The following is a 15,915-nucleotide window of genomic DNA, read 5'->3' on the forward strand; positions in this document are numbered from 1 at the left end:
CACATGCAGCTTTGCTTGGCGCACTCACCTCGTGTTTGAGAGAAAAATGACATTACACATTGTGTTGTTTATTCTGCCTTTAGGGATATTGAGACATTTCATGACAAAGGACTCGGAGAAGCTGCAATATGGATAGTGAACAGCAGAGAGCCCCAGATCTACGATTCCTCCAGACTAACGACAGCTGAGAATAATGAGGAATCCAAAGATTCAATTACACTACATCAAGGAAGATGATTATATTTGCAAGGCAAATTGCATAAATGTGGCCACTTTATAACTGAATATTTCTTTAAATAATGGGAATATACATTAACATACCGGAGAGTTAATTTAGGAGTTGACCTCTGGTGCTTGCCTGATATAGCTGAAGTAGTAATTTAACTCTTAGTTTGTATCAGTTCGGATAAATCTCTGAGACGTAAGAAAACCAATAGAGGAAATGCTGTTCTTATCCAGGTTAGGCTACCAAACCACACCCCTGGTAACATCCGTGATCATTCCTGGCCCCGATTGTGGGTTTTAACTTTTTAAAATACTAGCTGCAAATTCCCTGGCACCATTTAATTCGATGAGGCACATGTAAGCCGGCACTCGTGGGCCCCGGGGAGGATCTACGCTCCCAATGACATAATTGGATCATTGGGGAATGCTCATTCACCCCAAAATGGCAGCACATAATGTCAACAGTATGTAAGAGCCTAGATAGATTTAGGTGATGCCGGCAACTTTGCCAGCTACATTTAAATAGTTAACACCTTGTTCAGTGCCAGGTACTGGCGGTTGGTTGAGCCGATCCCCAACGCGAACTTTTGATGTAATTAGGGTTCAGTCTAGTGAACCAGAATCATTAAAGTTTGTCAAGGACCTGAACTTTGCGGTTCAGTTATACTAATTATCAGCAATGCCATGGGACATGATCAATAAGAAACTAAAGGAACCTATCCCATATAAAAGTAACATATGGTCTTGTGGGTGAAGTGTTCTGTATCATAACCCTCTTTTTTATTGAGAAAACATGGGGCCTAAATGCATAGAAATCTTAATCAGAATTTTAGTGCACCATGGGTGTGGCCATAAGGTCCGATGCTCCCTCTCAGTTTCACAAGAGGAGCAGAACAATGTTAATCAAGGCTACACTACACCCTAAAGTGTCAACTGTGGCTCATCTACATACATACTGCTGTGGAATCTGTGGATAAATACAGAGGCCAAATACCAAAGGGGTTTTACAGGGATTTTGGAAAACACTGTGATGGCTAAGGGAAAGTTGCCAAACAATAGAAAGTGTACTTACCTGTTCTGGTACTTGTGGACTTAAGCACATCTGACCAGCTGGAAGTGCAGGGGGTCATGGGACATGAACGTGAAGTGACATTTCATTGATTGTGCTCCTCCAAAAGTCCCAGAGTCCGGAAGTACTAGGATATCATTAGAACCAGCAGCCAGAGGAGGATACATATTTTTGGCACCCCTTATGTCACATGGTGTATGGAAGCCAATTTTTGGCCACAGTAGATTTTGTGACCCGTCAGCACTTTCATTTAGATTGAGGTCCTGAAAACTAAAAGTACAAGTGCGAATTTAATCACTGAGTAGGACTGCTCAATGCTGGGCCTGAGTTTAAAAACTCTACTTTATCTAAAAATGACCAAATACTGTTTCTAATTTCTACTCCATTAGACTTTGCAAGCAGCGCTTCGAGGTCATAAGTGCAGATAATTGCAGTTTATTCCACTTGATTTGACACTTAAATAGAAACATTAAGATTACGGGAGCAAAAACATTCACCAAAATCACCTCCCGTGATCAGAGACTATTTACTCGTATTCGTATGAATTTCTAAACTTTTCCACTTATTTACGAGAAGCGAATCATATTGTTATCTACAAAGCATCAGGACTGAGTGTGTGGTTTAAAATAAGTCAACGCTATTGAGGGAAATTACTTTTGCAACATTTTTTTCAATCTATAGCAACAAGTGAATCATTTTACATTTCCCTCCATTTTCGACGGTAAGTGGAAGAATAAAAATGACCATATTGTAGCGGTAATAATATAACTTTGTATAAAAGATGAATAACTTAATGTACCTTGAAAAGCAATTACGCCCACCAAGTTTTTATTTTATATTCCAATTTTAAGCAGATATGAAAACCGCATCTAAAGAGAAATTTTCACCAACAGCTATGTGTAACTGGAAATCATTGGAATATACCTCCTGAGCCTGAGTCAAATGAAATAAATTGAAAGAACCGTAATACTATGAAAGAAGTTTTTATATGGTGCTTAAATAGTAATGACCTGTTCATATGTTAATTAGTAGTTAAAGGAAATCTACCACTTTGTAATTTAGTATCTAAACCAAACAAACCTGCTGGCTTGTGTTGAGATACTGATCTCATATAATATCTTGTTTAGACATAAAAGCACTTCAATTCTCCAGAAAATGCCATTATACAATATGCAGGTTAGGCTCCGGTGCTCCAGCCCGATGCTCACACAGGGCTCTTTGCTCAACTACTAATTATGCATGCCTCATACATATATCACATTGCAGCCACCCACTCCCCTTCTCAGAGTCCGCCCTTGGAGCAGCTCGGCTCCTAATTATGCACGCCCACATTGTGCATTAGATAATACCACTACAATCCCTTCCGGACAGATGGTGATGTCACACAACTGTCACAGGGAAGGATGGGAGTGGCCGGAATGTAATGCATACTAGAGGATAATGTATATCATAATTGTATATGCATAATTAGTATACAAACAGAGACCCCTATGTGAGGGTTGGACCGGAGCACCCTGCATAATCTGGATATTGTATAAAGACATTTTCTGGAGAAATTAAGTGTTTTATGTCTCAAGAAGATATGACTGGGATCAGTATCTAAACAGAACTAGTAGGTATGTTTGGTTTTCCTTTAAGCAGTGGGGTGTGAAAGCCGCCAATTTCCAGATTCGTCTACACACATGGGTTCCAGTTTTCTACTATAAATTGGACAAAGCCATGGCTTTTATGGGAGCTGTGTCTGTAGAGGAGCCACCCAGCAATACACTTCTCTTTCAGCAGTAGACAGAATCCAATGCAAGATACCAATTGGTGGGAAAGTCGAATATAACACCCCCACAACTATCAATGACCTACAATTAAAACAGCTGAAACATGGTATCTTGTTCACCATTGATGAATAAACCAAGTGCTTCTTCCTTTGAATATTCAGTTGTGGTTCACCTGCACCGTGGAGCTAGGTTCATTTGAAGTGTACACCCTGCCTCTGGCTAAAGATCTGTTGATGCCACAGAGCTGCTCCTTCCATTTTCTATGCTGATTCTGGAGCTATAGGCAGCCTATTGTGAAGGTCCTGTTTGCCAGACCCACAACCTTCTCTTATTAAGTTATGTATGATGCAAAGATGCAGAAAACCCCAAGCAAACAGTATATATCCCTTAAACTTATGGATAATCAGCTCCACATGGAACAATATTAGGAGTGCAGTAGCCAAAAATCAGAAAATTCTAGTATTTAAGTACATTTAAGTATCATAGTTTTCATAGTTGAAAAAAGACACATGTCCATCAAGTTCAACCAAGGAAGGGAAGGGATTGGATGAGGAAGAGATTTAGGGGAAACAATTCTATAAAACATAACTGTCAATGTTTAGGTGTAAAAAGGCATCAAGGCCGTTCTTGAAGCTCTCTGCTGTCCCTGCTGTGACCAGCGCTTGAGCTCGGCTATTTCACAGATTGACAGTTCTCATAGTTAAAAAGCCCTGTAACCTCTGGTCATTAAACCTTGCTTTCTCCAAACTTGTATTCTACCTTTTAGGTTGAGGCGGTATCAGTAGGTAATGGAAGAATAAAGGTGACCAGAAACATTGGACTCAACTGGCCACAAATTCTTATAATATGCCCTCACATTTTTCATGGTTTCACAATGGGGCAAGGGTGATAATCCATGACTAGATGCCTACATATACATTGCATGAAAACCAATAGGGTATGTTTGAATCCACCATGCCAGATCCCCCTTTTATCTGCCACCAGAAAAGAGACACATTTGATGGTTGGCGGATACTTCTAAAATTTGCATGTGACCAAAATGAATCTAATGTGTGTAGCCCAGGCCCAAAACGCATCTATACTATCAATAACTGTTTTAACCTAGTGAATCAATGTGGATGGATATCATCTTTATTTATAGGAAGGATAAATTGAGATTTTTCCCTTTCTCCATACTCTATGTTTTATTGGTCATTGTCCATCTTCTACTTGGTTGAGTTTCGTCTCACAGTAGAATGAGAGAGCTATAGCTATGTGGAAGATGACTATTATTTACTGTACATGATCACACTGGGCTATGAATTTATCAGATTAGATTACCCTTTACTGTATATGATCTCATAGTATCATGATGTTATCCAACACAAGTAGAAGGCTGAAGATATTGACATATAATGGAGGCTGCCGACTCCCTGAAATCATCTAATGATGTTTGACTGCTGTCTTCTTAATATGGAAAGATTGTGCTATCAATACTACATCAATGTAATGTGACATTTGAACATCTAAATTGTTACAAATGACCCCATTTACCGGCGCAGCAGATAAATGTATTGGGTTTTCAATGTGTTAATAGGGATATTTATGTTGTATTTTTTTTATTATTGAAAGTTTCGGTAATTAATTCTAAATTTCTCTAGAAATAAATCCTAAACGGAACTTCCTGGGCTCTGATACATTTGGGGACGATTTCTCTATCTCGTTTTCCTGACAGTTTCCTTTTTTTGTCTTGTTTTCTTCTAACATTGTTGCCTGGTGTGGAGGATGCAACTTTTTTCTTTTTTTTTTAAATTTGCACAAAAAAAAGGAGCAAAGTTGGGTGTCCTGCTTTTCCCAGCTAAATTTGGCACTTTTTCAAAAGTCGTAGATGGCTATCACAAATAATTTTAGTCTAAACAATTGAATTCATTAGACAAATAAACCAAAAGTTGCAGAAAAAGTGTGCAAAAAGCAAACAGCTCAAATATGTGCAACTTTTTAGGACTAAAATTAGAAAGAGAAAAATTATATATCTCCCCCGTTGTGATATATCTATAGCAGGGACTTTCCCCCAGTGGTGCACCGGCGCCTATATCCACTAAGAAGCCCCAGCTTATTAGTGGATACAGTCAAAAACTCCATCAGTTCGGACCTGTAGACCAGATCTAAACCAGTGGAGGCTTTTGCTATAATCTTTGCTGGCTTTTTGGGGAACCTATAATAAATATGGTGACCCAGGCGTCCACACACCTGCACAACCTCCATCCTTCTAGCTCCATGCCCACTCTCTGCTTTGATAGGCCCAAAAATGTATATGGGTTGGAGAAGCCCAAAAACTGAGGGAGATGGCAATTCATGTGCCTTCTCCAATGGAAAACTGGGATAAAGAATCTCCCCCAATGTGTTGTGTTTATTGGTTATTTTCCTAAAAAGGTTCTGTCTTTTGAAATAGGGGACCACAGCCATGTTACAACCAAACATATATTCATACTATGCCTGTACTATGTCAAATAAAAATCTATATCAAATGTCAAATCTTTATGAAACCAAAAATGTCAAAATAAAAACTAAATTGTGTAAACTATATAAATATCTTAAAAAATGTAAATAAATATTTATGGTTTTTATCTTATAAAATATTTGATAATAAATACTACATAATCCTTACTTATCTGGCCTCCACAGTGTTCTATTTAGATATGAAATAGTGTATTGGACCCCCAAAGACAGCTGATACAAAAAGAGAATGGAACAGGTAGGAGGCAGCTCCATTATCAATATAGTGCTCAGAACAGGTTACTGCATATCAGTTCCTATTCATTAGGGAGCACCCAGGGGATTCTGGGTGTTGAATCCTTATCAATATGATATTGAGTAGGGATAAGCAGAACTCAATGTGCTTGTGTTCACCTGAACCTTGAAAAAAGTTTCAGCTTAGGTACCCAAATCGAACCCAAACTAAACGCTAAGACTACAGATTGGTGCTGAGATTGATCACAGATGATAATCCTTTGAAATACACTGGAAAAACCTTCATTTTAAGTCATTTTAATGACAGCATTTGCATTACAATATATATATGTGTGTTTACCTTACCTTGCACCCTGACAGAATCCTGTTCTGAGACCCAGGTTTGTTTTGGTTTGAATGCATTTTAAATAAAAGTGACTTGTCTGTGCTGCGCACTCCTCACCTCTCAGCCCCCACCTTTGTGATCATCTACATCTCCTCCCTCCTGCTTCTTCGCTCAAGGACAGAGCTCACAGAGTGGGAAGGTGATATCAGTGGGAGAGGGAGGAGCTGTACAGGAGCACAAAGGTGGGGGCTGTGAGCATAGGAGTGAGCAACACAGACAAATCACTTTTTATTTTAAATGCATTCAAACCAAAACAAACCTTGCACTCAGAACAGGGTGCAAGGTAAGTTAAATCACACAATTATACTGTAATGCAAATCCACAGAAAAGGCAGAAAAGCAACTTGGCAATCCAGCTGTAATGGGCTTCAGCAACCTGTCTTGAGTGAAAATGAGGTCCCTGGTGACAGGTTCCTTTTTTGATTCTCTATCTGAAATTAATTTACAATAAGTATATTCCAAAATTATGCTGAAACTTCATGCTGCCCTATGAAAACCAACAAATATGGCTGGAATTTAAAAAAATAGAATGTTGATGTAAAAAATGAAAAAAAAAACATATACAAAAAATGAATTTTATGAACTTAAAGCACATGCTTTAATTTTCAAAATTTTTTATTAATGCTGTATATTTTTTAAAAAAATCTATTTGAATATTTCTATGTCTTTTTACATTGACATATTTTAATATCTATTTGAATATTTATATGTCTTTTTGCAGAATTACGGAGCAGCTCCTGTGGTAACCCCGGGATCCCACCTAAAGGTGTTTTGTCTGGTACAAGGTATGATGTTGGAGACAAAATTCGGTACAGCTGTGTAACAGGATACATCCTGGATGGTCACCCGCAGCTTACGTGTATTGCAAATTCCGCCAACACAGCATCATGGGATTTCCCAGTGCCCATATGTAGAGGTATGTTGATCTTTAGATTGATGTTTACTAGATCAATGATAGTGTGAGCTCCAGCTATGGATGCTCCTATGCCAGCTATATTTCAGGAAGATATTGATAACATACAAATGACATAGTGGACACATTGAATATGTTGATTCTTTGTGCATAAATTTGCATGTAGAAATATAAAATCAAAAACTATTTCAATGTCCAGTCTGGGCCTAGGGCCTTTATCCTGTATAATACCCTTTGGCGCTGTTGTAGCGGACAATATATTTCTCAATACCAAGGTAAAGTTTTGAAAATGGCACAATTTGGTTCAGTTTGGCTCCATGGGTTGTATGGGAGTTGTATAGATCCTTCTTTCTGCTATCCCAATGTTCCTAACTCCCTTTCTAGCTCCTTTCTTAACTCTAAAAATTATGTAATTACTATATTGATCCATTACGAACAGATAGACAGATGTACTCATCAGTGGAATGAGACCTACGCATTTTAAGCTCTTAAAAAATCATGAGGTCTTAGCCATGGTCCTAAGACCATGACTATGATTTTGTGAGAGCTCGAAACTCGTAAGTCTCATTGATGAAATGTTAAACACAGCCAATGTCTATTGGTCAATTGGTTTGACAGGGTTTGATTCGAAGATCGTTTGCCAGAAACTCCCACTCCTTAGTCAAACGTATTGATCTTGTTGTCCGGCCGTCTTATACATACATGGTGGTGTGCATGCAAGTAATGAGACTGCAGCATTCATTGAAGTCTTGCGGACTCTTCATTTTCTAGTCCAAGAATACTCCTTTAAGGGCTGTTATTTCCAATCAGCCTCAAATAGTACAATATAGTAACATACAGATGAAACCCATGAGACATCATATCATGACCACATATAGGGGAGATAGTTACAGTTGTAACTAAGAGTAAAATAATAAGTAATTAGTTAAAGGGGTGGTCCGGTTTCATAAATGTGCTGTAAAAACAATATAATGAGGTAACACCGTAGTCCTTTCCTCTGGTCAAGTGCAGTACCTCTATCAGTCCCTGTTGGTATATAGTTTGTAATAGGTGACACAATGACATCATGCTGCCTGTATGAGGCTATAGTGGATGCTACCTCCTATCATGACATAACTGCTGAGCCTTAGATGGATGATTCCATTAAAAAAGAACACATCGGGCAGAAATGTATTATTTTGTAAAGGGTGGTGCAAAATGTGTGCTATAATTTCCAGTGGGATGTAAATTTGTGGAGCAAGGGATTAATGATTTGGCGCACAAACTAAAAGGATTAGAAATATCTCCCCATTCATGAAGGAAAACTCCCTAGACCGGCTTCTTGCTGCTCTAATTTTATAAAAAATACTGTGTCAAAAAAGAAGTCAGAAAACTAGGAGCACCAGAAAAGTAACAAATTCACAAGCAACACCACAATGTGCACCCAAAAAAGGAACAGTTCAGTTTCCGAAAACGACCAACATTGTGGCACCGACACTTCAAAAACAATGTACAAGAAGTGCAGCAAGGGAAAGAAAAAAATCCACCAGTTTTCCCTTTAAGAGGCAATAATAAATGCCTTTACCTTTGAAACACAAAGGGGGCCATTTAATAATTTGGGTGCAGGTTGGCGCAGAATGCGTGCTAAAATTTTCAGTGGGGTGTACGTTTGTAGCACAAGAGATAAATGATTTGGCGCATGAACCAAAAAAACTATCTCTACATTCATAAATGGGAAATAGAATTCCCTAGACCAGTTTCTAGCTGCTCTAATTTTGCCACAACAAATGTGCCAAAAAACAAGTCGTAAAAATTGAAGCGCCGGCAAGATGTTGGCTTTACAAGGGGCACCACAAGCCGTGTCCAAAAAAGAACAATTTGCGAGTGTCGTAAAACACCAATATTGTGGTGCTGACACTTCATAAATTAAGGCACAAGTTTTCCGTTTTCTGTTCAAAAGTCGATCTTAAATGACCCCTAAGGAGTGCAACTCCACGATGACCAATATATTTTATCAAATGTATCAGTAAACAGCAGGTTTATTATTTATTATCGAATTTATTTCTGATATAATATTGTCCATTTGATGATTTCCCTTATATTGTACGGTGACATTTGCTATTTCTATACTCCCCGCATCAGACTCACAGATTTGTGATATATAAATGTATAAAAGTCATTCTGAAAATCTTCTTGTCTTTAAATGGCGCTGTCAGCGGAGGAAGAATATAAGGAGAGCGATTTTGACAGATTGACATTTCAAGGCTATTATACATCCAGTTCCTTTTATTTTTTACATTTTATTTGCTGTTGCTGCTGTCAGGCTAAAGTCAAACGTAGACAACAACTTCTGTTGTTTCAGCTAAACATTTGTAGCTGTGTAGCCTCGCTCTCCGTAGGACAGATTGTTCAAGGCTTATTTCATAAGGTGTCATCTACCGAAAATCTGGATGGAAATCTACAAAGCAATATCAGCCAATCAGCAGCTGCTCATCAATTGATACTTATTTTTTGTTGATTAAACGTATTTCCAATTTTTATGTAGTTTAACAACACCTTAATGTTAATATTATTATTATTATTATTATTATTATTATTATTATTATTATTATTATTATTATTAGTGGTAGTATTTAAATAAAAAAAAAATTCATAACAATAAAAAACAAATCAAAATATTTTGTACTACTTTTACCACTACTAATAACAATCGTAATAATAACAATTAATAATAATAATAATAATAATAATAATAATAATAATTAGATAGTTACAGAAATTTCTTTTATAAAAGTAGAACCATTTAATAAAAAAATTATAGTCCCAAAAATTTCCATTGTTGGAAGCAAAAATGGAAGAAGAAGGGAGAAGAATAAATAGCATATACCTGAGACTGAAGACTTAAAGAAAATCTTCCATCAAAATCCATAATGATTAACTATGGACACTTACTAATAGATCAAGGCTCTCTCTGGTACTCTTCTTATATTTGTTATCTATGGCCTACTTCCTTCTAAAACCAACTTTAATAAATATGCTAATGCGCTTAAAGGACCTAGGAGCTTTACAGAGCCCCTCAGTTTTATAGCTTCCCAGTAGTGATGTGTCATTCCTGAATGAGCCGACTCTCACTTAACCTTGCCCGTAACCGGCTCACCACGCCCCCTTTAACCTGATACAATCGAGTTACAGGTGGAGTGGTGTGGGGGGACCGGCTGGCCTGCAGCTCCCTTTTCTATATTTAATAGGGAGCCGTTCAGGAGCCAGAAGAGCCGGCTAAACCAGCCTAATAAACCAGCTTACTAAGAAGAGCCGTATTGCCCATCACTACTTCACAGGCTGTCACACTGTGCAGGAGCAGTTGGGAAGTGTTGAGGGAATAAAGGGGAGGGGTAGACAGTGTTACAGCCTGTGAAGCTACAGCATGCAGAGGCACTGGTAATGTCCCCCAGAGCTCTTTAGGCTGATTAGCAAAATTTTACGTTTATTTTAGAAGGAAGGAGGCCATGGATAACAAATATAAGAAGATTACCACAGTCTCGGTGCCTGGATCTATGAGTAGGTTCTTCTGGTTTGTCATAAAGCATCAATGTACAATAAATCTCCCCCTATGTGTATGATTGGTAGAAGTCCTGTAAACCACCACCATTCTTGAAATCTTTATATCCTTCTGAACTGAGTGACAATCACACAGGCAACAGCACAACTGCAAACCTGCAGCACTGCTCTCCCCCCACAGGGGACACATAGGACCCTATTCCAATCAGTGGTAAGAATAAAGCTCTTTAGGGATTCTGTGGCATCTGTAGGTGGTTGTTAGTGTGATGGTAGGAATTGCTAAGCAGAATAACAGATATTTTAGATGGATGAATTATGGTTACAAAAACAAAGGTTTTTTTTTTGGGGGGGGGGGGTTAGAGGGCATTTATGTTACCTCTGTTTGTTTTGCCCAGTTTTTGTGGATTTTCCGTCTGCTTCTTTGTTAATCTCACTTTTTCCTTGTGTTAAATGGGGGATTTTTTTAAGATCTCTTTTTGAGACAGTTGTTGCAAATGTCGCAAAAATGTCGCACAAATGTCTCAAGTCACTTCTTTCCATTTTCAAAGTTCCCTCCTTAAATATGGTCTCGTCTGGAGTTTTTTGCGCCAAAAAATTTCACAAATTTTGGACAATTTGAAATGATAAGTAACATTTGTGACATTTAGCACATCTGGAACAAAAGATAAATGTGACTTAGCAAACGTCCGGCAGACATTTCAAAATGTCCCCAAATAGGCACCAAAATTGCAATGCGCCAAAAAATTCTAAAAAAAAGACAGAAAAAACACGAAGAAAATAAAGATAAATGATCCCATTAGAAACCATTGTTCCTTCTCAGTTTGCTGAGATTTTGTGGACCTGTCCTCATGCAGCATCTCTTGTTACCGTTGTATGTGGGATGATTACCCCATGTGACCTGTAGCTGGAAACATCGCATTGTTTTCTCTCCCCCCTCATGTGATTCCTCAGACACGGTTTTCCCTTTGAAGCCATATTTCAAAGTTTCAGAAGGTTTTTTTTTTTTTTTTTAAATGGCTTTAGTATTAAATTGAGATGTCAGGCTGGAGAAGGTGAGCGGTGTCAGATGGCTTCAGATAAAGCCCCAGGTGTTTTAATGTTCTCTCCCAAAGGCAAAGCAATAAGGAACCTCAACACTAAAGGGATAAAGTGACAAAAACAACCTTTACAAATCTCCAAAAATAGATTCTTAGCAAAGCTTTCAGGCAGTAGTAGACTCTCCCATGTGCTCGCCAATATTTCAGCTTTTTATATTTTGCGTGTGGTTATGGGGGGTTTTGTGTGCTAAATATATTATTGACTCAAAATCAGATTGTTCAGAATCTGACACCCGAAACCCCCACAGGTCCTCTGTATAATCTGCTCTGCTCCTCCTGCATTCAGAACACTGAGGGACATAGTCGGACTGTGCACATTCTTCATGGCTAAAACGGCTTGCACAGGTATTGAAGAAGTGTCTGTGCTGGGATTGTGTCGCACCTAATCCTTTTTGTGGCACAGCTAAGCTGCTTCCATGCGACATAAATTAGGGGGCGTGCCATCAGTTGGTCCGACTTATTCGGACTGAGCGCCATATTTAACTTGCAAATTGTGTCGTACACCCTATGTTAAAGATGCACCACAAAACATAACTCTATCGGACCAGTGCGGGGAAGCGACAGATTCACGATTTCTGGCGCGCAATCTTAGTGAATCGCCACATGCAGCATTATACACTGAAAATAGCACTTTTAGCGCATTTACTGAATTTCTAAGTAAATGTGCCCCACCGTCTTTAATCACCTTATGCTGTACTAAAAAATAGTGGCTGTAGATATGACACTATGTACAATCTGCTCAGCTGCATCTGCTCTATAACATGCTGCCTACAAACAGGACACTATATACAATTTGTTCTGCTCCTCCTGCTCTATAATATGTTACCAGCATACAGGACATTGTGGCAGATTTACTTACCCGGACCATTCGCGATCCAGCGGTGCGTTCTCTGCGCTGGATTAAGGTCCGGACGGGATTTATTAAGGCAGTTCCTCCGCCGTCCACCAGGTGGCGCTGCTGCGCTGAAAAGCATCGGAACGCACTGGAGTTCACCGGTTCGGGCTGAGTGAAGGTAAGTGCAAGCTCCGCGACAGATTTTTTGATTAAAATGCTGCATTTTTTCCGAATAACATTCTGACTGCAGATAGGAAACTATGTACAGTCTTCTCAGCCCTTCCTGCTCTATAACATGCTGCCTGCAGATAGGACACTATAAACAATCTGCTCAGCTTCTCCTGCTCTACAGCATACTGCCTGCAGACAGGATGCTATGTACAATCTGCTCAGCCCCTCCTGCTCTATAACAAGCTACCTGCAGACAGAACACACTGAATATAACGCTCAGATTCTTCTGCTAAATAGCATACTTCTTGCTTTGTAATATGCTCAGTTTAATAATAATATTTCCTTTATTTATATAACTCACACAGATTACGCAGCGCTGCATAGAGTTTACCAAATCAGCCCCTGTCCCCATGGGGCTCACAATTTAATCAAACTACCAGTATGTTTTTGGAGTGTGGGAGGAAACCAGAGGACCCAGATGAAACACACACAAAAACGGAACATACTGTTCAAACTCTGCAAGTTAACTATAACTTGCTATCTGCAAAGAGCATACTTTGCACAAAATGCTGACCATTTCATGCTCTATTGCAGATAATAGGTTATATTCAACCTCCTTTGCTCCTCCTGCTATATAACATGCCGTCCAGAGATCTAACAGTATATTCAACATGAATGATCAGCAGACTTGATCCAGATAGTAATTTTGGGGAGCGACTTTCTAGAGAGAAGTATCCTCCATGTAAGAGACTTGGAACATCCTCCCACGTTGAATAATTATTTGGATTTTCCCGCTTTTTGTTCCTCTTGTACTGTTCTGCTGGTGACAATCATTCTATGCAGAACAATTTGTAGCAAACTTTCCATAACTATAAGAAAACCTTGACAGCTTTGCTTGGCTTCCTTCGTCTGCTCGAGCTCTTCAAAGACCTGATTAATTCAGAATGTTATTTTCTTCTTTCTCCGGTTTTTATTTGTAATGCACATTCCCTCCAATACTTTTCATCATATGATTTCATATTATTCCATTCCGAAAGTAATGACATTCCTAAGCTGATTTAGACTCCTGAGCATTTGAGTAAATTCTCCAGCCTGGATATTGTATGTTTTTTCCGAGGAGACGCGGTAAGGTATTAAATTCAATCTTCATGTTTTCGCCCTTTAGAAGTTAAACTTTCGCATGTATTCTATTTACTCGCCGTTTGATACTATCACCTTAAGCTGTGAATTACAATCACGTGAAGTCTTGCCCAGGATATTATGATTTTTTATTAAGCTTGTAGAGGTTTCCATTGTTGTCTTGTGTTAGAACATCGCAGTAGACGACTGTCTGGAGTTTTCGTGTTGATGCATACATGGGTTACTTTTTTCTAAAATTGTAGTTTTCCTTTTGACAATTATTACTGTTATTTTGAAAAGGGTTGACCATTAATAACAAACTTCATCAGGGTAATTAAGAGACCCTATTAGGGCTCCCCTTTATTGTACTTGCCCCCGTTATCTGACCTGCCACAGGAGGACCATGTACTCATTACTGTATGCATGACCCCTCAATGATAACCACTCCAGTATCATTGATTAGAGTATGACAATCAAACACCAAAAGAAGTCCTGAGTTCTGTTTCTAGTGGGTCACTTGACCCACAGCCCTGGCAGCTACAGGCAAAGAACAAAATGTGAGATGCTTTTAAGGTCTTGTGTAGACCTCAGATTGCGGGTGGCTCCAGTCTAACGCTGGGTCCCCCAAAACCATTGAGTTGTCACCTCGTGTGGCTACCCTCTGGAAGGAAATTTAGAAAGAAAAGAAAGAAAAGCAATACAAGCGCCACATGTGTGAAAGCAGTTTCTGGCTAAGTAAAGAAATATGATTGGTAATCTGTTCACCTTTTTTGGTTGTACAAGCGGTACAACTCGTAAGGTAGCTTAGGTATTGTAGTGGTCTCGGCAGCTGTCCTGGGTTTGTTCTGGCAATAGAATTTGTCGGAGAACAGAGTACCAGACTCTTCCTCAATTATATACAGCATAAACACCTTTATGCTGTATATAACTGAGGAAGAGCCCGGTCCGGGCTCGAAACGCGTATTATTGAGCTTATGAATAAAGATATTCGTTTATGAAAAGGAATTATTCTGAGTGATTGGCGCCACTGATAGCCTGGAAGATTGCCATACACTTACTACTCTCTGGAAGGGATTGTAAGGCAGGGTGTACCCCCAATGGGAAATAAGTTTAGAGAGTCTGGGTTTGCAGGGAACAGTTTCCTTCTTTACTGAATAAATTCAGGTACAAAGCAATACAAGCAAATCACAGGGCTGTTTTCTCCTATCTCCTTCATGAGAGAATGGAACAGAAGTAAAGCGATCAATCACAATACTGTTCTGGGAGATTCATCTGGTGATGCTATGACTCACACTGTCCTTTCTGACATTGAAGCCACGGGATAGGGCCTAACTTGGTGACCAGTGGGGGTCTTAGTGATGAGACCCCCACAGATCACGAAAACAAGGGATCCTTCGGACCCCTCACCGCTCAGTTAGACTAATTGAGCAGACGGACGCGCATGACCATTCTGCTGCATTCATCTGTATGAAGCTGACGGAGATTGGCGCTTTCTCTTCCATAGAGATTAATGGAGCAGAACGGTAATGTGCGGCCGTCTGCCCCATTAGTCTGACGAAGCGACGAGGGGTCCGTCGGACCCCTTTTTTTTCGTGATCAGCAGGTTAGGCCCTATACTGTAGATAGGGCCTAACTTTGGTTCATGTGAAAACCCCTTTAAAAAGGGGAAATATGTTTTTGATATGTTGCTTTTAGATGATTGGGAAAAATTGTGACACTAATTTCAAGACTTCTTAAATTCTAAGCCAAGATATGTGCATTTGCTTTGTAAATAATGAACCTCATTCTATATTTGTTGACCAAATTAATAAAAAAATATTAAATTAGAAAATCAATATACTAAGCGTCCATCAAATCTTGACCTTACATGAGGATTTTCATCCTTCTCCGCTCTGCATAGATTATTGTAAAGTGTTATGACAAATATAGGATCCCATTGGTCGGATAAATCTGTCACATTATCGGGTCAATGGCTTTAATGTCAGAGAGGACAGTGTGAGTCATTGCATCACCAGATGAATCACCTAGAACAATATCGTGATTGATCGCTTTACTTTTTGACA

At 39.1% G+C, this 15,915-nt stretch overlaps 1 protein-coding gene across 6 annotated transcripts in view; it reads left to right on the forward strand.

The window, feature by feature from the left end:
- CSMD3 (CUB and Sushi multiple domains 3) overlaps positions 1-15,915 on the forward strand; it is an 804,446-nt gene that overhangs the window by 204,585 nt on the left and 583,946 nt on the right. For all 6 annotated transcript variants that reach the window (XM_072151297.1, XM_072151299.1, XM_072151298.1 and 3 more), the window contains exon 4: positions 6,902-7,096. In XM_072151297.1, the coding sequence (XP_072007398.1) occupies positions 6,902-7,096 (195 nt within the window). The remainder of the gene's footprint in view (positions 1-6,901; positions 7,097-15,915) is intronic.

Source organism: Engystomops pustulosus, chromosome 5 (genome assembly GCF_040894005.1).
Source record: "Engystomops pustulosus chromosome 5, aEngPut4.maternal, whole genome shotgun sequence".
NCBI classification, from domain to species: domain Eukaryota; kingdom Metazoa; phylum Chordata; class Amphibia; order Anura; family Leptodactylidae; genus Engystomops; species Engystomops pustulosus.